Source organism: Limulus polyphemus, unplaced genomic scaffold (assembly GCF_000517525.1).
Source record: "Limulus polyphemus unplaced genomic scaffold, Limulus_polyphemus-2.1.2 Scaffold1064, whole genome shotgun sequence".
Lineage (NCBI taxonomy): Eukaryota > Metazoa > Arthropoda > Merostomata > Xiphosura > Limulidae > Limulus > Limulus polyphemus.
The window spans coordinates 57,229-62,156 of NW_013666674.1; the positions used below are offsets into that span (position 1 = coordinate 57,229).

At 35.9% G+C, this 4,928-nt stretch overlaps 1 protein-coding gene across 1 annotated transcript in view; it reads left to right on the forward strand.

Annotated features, from left to right (window-relative positions):
- The window catches only part of LOC106461948 (lachesin-like), a 42,717-nt gene extending 38,162 nt beyond the window's left edge, over positions 1–4,555 (forward strand). The window contains exon 8 of the mRNA XM_013921816.2: positions 4,234–4,555. Coding sequence (XP_013777270.2) covers positions 4,234–4,322 — 89 coding nt within the window. The 3' untranslated portion in view covers positions 4,323–4,555. The remainder of the gene's footprint in view (positions 1–4,233) is intronic.
- The last annotated feature ends 373 nt before the right edge of the window (positions 4,556–4,928 follow it).

Below are 4,928 nucleotides of genomic sequence, written 5' to 3' on the forward strand. Positions count from 1 at the left end.
TACAGTTAAAACAATCAAGATTTTGTAGGTTTTGAACATAACTAAATAACAGTAAACCTTTTTTTGATGTACGGTATTTTCTTATTTTGATGTTTTGAGCTCTTTTGTGTTTAGAACAATATATACTAATTTTTAAAGTATCAAATTGAATTTTTGTTCCATAAAAATCTTTCAAATGCGACTGTAGCTTTTTTTTGCCCCCAAAACTTTGTCTTCAAAACAAGGGTGCGTCTTATATTCCGAAAAATTCGGTAAGTATTTAGTGGAAAGATGTTCGTATTAACTAGAAACATCATAATGTAAGCAGTTAAATTTGGATTATTAAAAATATATAATCATTAACAATTACATAATGGTGTGTAGTTTGTTGATCTTTCTATATATGTGCGTTTGTTAATTTTTTTATTATATCATTAAAAGTGTGGAAAGCTATGGGGCGTACATAATACCTATCAGTTTAAAATGCAAGTCAAATTTCTCCGTTATAGTGTATGTTTGTTTGGAATTAAGCACAAAGCTACACAATGGGCTATCTGTGTTACACGGGTATCAAAACCCGGATTCTAGCGTTGTAACTCCGCAGACATCACGCTGTGCCACTGGGGGGGGGGGCGTTTTAGTTTAATATATTACCCAAAACAGTTAAGGAATAGCCAGAGTTTCTTTTATTTTAGCTATGACAAGACACGACTGCTGTTATTAGGTAGGTTATACAGTGTAAATGATACACCTAAGTTAATTGTTATATGAAACAAATGTTAGATGATGCATGATGAACATTTCATTCGTGTATGAGAATGAAGATAACGTAGTGTGTTTTGATTAACAGTTTAGACAATAGTGTGCGTGATTGTGTAAGAATATCCACAATGATAATGAAACATGCCAGGACTGTAGTGTAGGTTTTTCTCATCATGTGTATAGTAATAAGTCAGCTAGTCGCCGGTCAAACCCTACAAGTTCCGGAGCAGCTGCAAGTCTCATAATGTATGGTCAAGGGGATGCAAGTTCGCTTTAATTAAGACCACTGATGAAGTAGTCTGGAGACCTGGACATGGTTAACCATTGTCAGTAACCACAAGACCACTGATGAAGTAGTCTGGAGACCTGGACATGGTTAACGATTGTCAATAACCACAAGACCACTGATGAACTAGTATGGAGACCTGGACATGGTTAACCATTGTCGATAATCCACAAGATCACTGATGAAGTAGTCTGGAGACCTGGACATGGTTAACCATTGTCGATAACCACAAGACCACAGATGAAGTAGTCTGGAGACCTGGACATGGTTAACCATTGTCGATAACCACAAGACCACTGATGAAGTAGTCTGGAGACCTGGACATGGTTAACCATTGTCGATAACCACAAGACCACTTATGAAGTATTCTGGAGACCTGGACATGGTTAACCATTGTCGATAACCACAAGACCACTGATGAAGTATTCTGGAGACCTGGACATGGTTAACCATTGTCAATAACCACAAGACCACTGATGAACTAGTCTGGAGACCTGGACATGGTTAACCATTGTCGATAACCCACAAGACCACTGTTGTATGGTTAATCATTGTTGATAACCCACAAGACGACTGTTGTATGGTTAACCATTGTCGATAATTCACAAGACGACTGTTGTATGGTTAACCATTGTCGATAACTCACAAGACGACTGTTGTATGGTCAACCATTGTCGATAACTCACAAGACGACTGTTGTATTGTTAACCATTGTGGATAAACCACAAGACGACTGTTGTATGGTTAACCTTTGTTGATAACTCACAAGATGACTGTTGTATGGTTAACTATTGTTGATAACCACAAGACGACTGTTGTATGGTTAACAATTGTCGATATCCCACAAGACGACTGTTGTACGATTAACCATTGTCGATAACCCACAAGACGATTGTAATATGACAATGTGGGCTCAACACGATCGGCGAGCCTTAACTTTTCAACTGAATAAACAGTTTAGAGCAGCAACTGGACGACAATTCAACATGTAAACGGTCAGAAACAGGCTTTAGAAGATTGGATTTCATGCCAGATGACCTACGTTAAGTGCCTCTCTAACACACCACAATAAAACAGCTTATCTTTAGTGGTGTTACAAGGAGTGGTCAAACAACGTTTTGACGAATGTCTTGCTCACAGTCAAACCACATTTCACATTCCGGCCAGATAGGAGATGAGCACGCATTTGAAAACTTGCAGCGACCATATTCATCCATAGTTTTGCGGACGTATGTCACGTGTGGTGATGGTGACATATGAGTCTAGGAAGATTGGTGACCACTCTGACCCTTATGTGCTACAAAATTCGTCATGAATGTCATAAGATATGGGGCATATACAGTCTTCCATCAGTTAGTATTGTCATTTTAATTGCAGTTGGCTACCAGCTAGTAGATGGTAACACATGCCCTTACCATTCTTAACTCATTAGCAAGTTCCTCGTAGAAGAGTGTATAATAAAGTCAATGGACTGTTCAGTATTACTCACAGAATTTGTATTCAACAGAACATGCAAAGGATGCTCTGAAGGGTTTGTATTCTATAGACTGTGCAAGGGATGCTCTGAAGGGTTTGTATTCTATAGACTGTGCAAGGGATGCTCCGAAGAGTTTGTATTCTACAGAACACGCAAAGGATGCTCCGGAAATACGCTAAGTAGTGTTTACCAACAAGAACCAGTTCTGATGGAGGATTAGGAAGCATACTTTCAGCAGCTCATTGGAACAATCACATTAAGCAAGTCACATCAATTTACAATTTTCCAATAGTGTCCGAGGTGATATTGTGTCTTACTGACAAACATTTGTTGGGTAATAGTAGAATATGATTACTTGCTAACATGGGTTCCAGTAGTAGATATTTACAGGCCATCCGACACCTGTTTTCATAAAAATGAACCAGAAGTAATTTGGTTACTCCGATTTTCTTTTAATTGTTTGGATCAGTGCATATCTAGTATTTTAGGACACGAGCTATAACTTATACGGTAATAAAAATCCAAGTTGATCAGTAATTATAAAAGTTAAAGAGTTCCACGTGTTATATTTGTGTACGTTACAGATTTATTAGAATATTATGTGTTGAAGTAGTATTATATATGAATATACACAAGTGTTGTTTTTAGGTATTGTTTTTGTATTCAATATCTAAAACACAGAGCGATCAATGAGTACTGAAATATACTCCCAACAAATTAAACGTTCATCTGTTATAGACTATAGTAGAGCGAATATGTTTTAAACACATTATTATAAGAGAACAAACTGAATTGTTCAGCAGATGATCTGTCTTTAATGAAGACGAGCAGATAAATACACATCTTGGAAGAGTTGTCTTGCTTACTGGATGGGTATATCTTGGAAAGGCGATTCGCCTTTTACTTAAAACTCATCTGTCATTAATGCAGGGTAATATATATCTTGAAAGGGTAGTCTTACCTTAAAATAGAAAGGTATATACCTTGGAAGGGTATTCTAGCTGAACTGCAACAAAATACATATCTGGAAATGATAGTATTTCCTTAATTCAGAGGAGAACACGTGTTGAAAGTAGTTTTTTTTTTTTTTTGGTAATACAGAAGAGTTCATATCTCATAATAGTGGTTTTTGTTAATGCAGGGGAAAGTACAACTTTATCTTCAAGGAAGACAAACAGATAATTTTTCCAAAAATGTCTAACGTAAAAGAATAAATTTTGACTCACTTCAGAAAGTTTCGAATTAAAAACTGTTATTTACAGAAGTCGGTTCCATAAAAAATCTAGATTGTTTTGGCCTTTGAATATACTTATAATTTATTAGATAAGCAATGAAATATATGTATTCTAGTTCGAGAGATACTCAACCTGTTGGACAGGAAGAATCATGGTTATGGCTTTGCAAGACATATACGCGCACATATTTTAGTCTGTCTTCGTTTATTGTAAGGTTTCATGTTTCGCAAACTGGGGATAAAAACTGAAGATTTTTCTTATTCAGTAGAATAAGAAAGATGTATACATAGTTTATTGTTTTATTTCAAAGCTAGTTTTCTTACTCTTATATAGTAAAATAAGATAAAGTGGTCTAGACTTAGACATATAAACACACATCATTCGGTTTCAGTTGATAAAAGAGGCTTGAGTACAATGTTTCTATAGAAAATCAGCATGAAAAAGATGATTTGTGCTTTGGTAAAGTAACCTTATGTTTATCATTTTGTTTGCAGGTATATCACATGTCATTCTTTTGAAACCTCAGTCAACACGAATAGTTTTAAGCCTTATATGTTGGCTAATGTCAACGAACAAGAGATAGTCCAGGTGATGGATTCGAGTTTTCAAAGGACTTTTCCTTAGTTTGTGGACATTCGTGTTTCCTGTGTCAACTTGATCTCGTCGTTTACGCACCAGGAGGAGCGGAGTTATTTGTGTTTGCTTGAGGGAGAAATAGGAAACCATGTGCTGTTAGTTGTGATGCTATAAATACTGACGAAGCTCATTATGTAAATTAGACGAGGGTTATAGACATATTGCTAGTAGATTTTTCTATTTCCCGCCACTGTTCTCTCATAAAGAAATCTCAGACTTTGAAGCATTTGAAAACTTTAAAAAAATTCAATACTTACAGTAATCGCAACTGTAAAGCTTATGTGTGATTTACATAAAGTCTGTAATCGCAGTACATTCAAAAGTAGAGCTATTAACAAATCTATAAATGTCAGGTACTAAAAAAAACGTTTCTATTTTTAAAAAATCACTTCCAGTACGTCTCATATCAAGTTAAAATAAACGAACCTACAATTTCAAAATTTAACGGAGCAACCGAGGCCCATCCAAACAAGTTCTTTCTTTTTCTTTTTGAACGTTTATAAGATATTTTCTCGCTTGACTGACCAGATGAAGCTGCAGTCGCTTTAAGGCA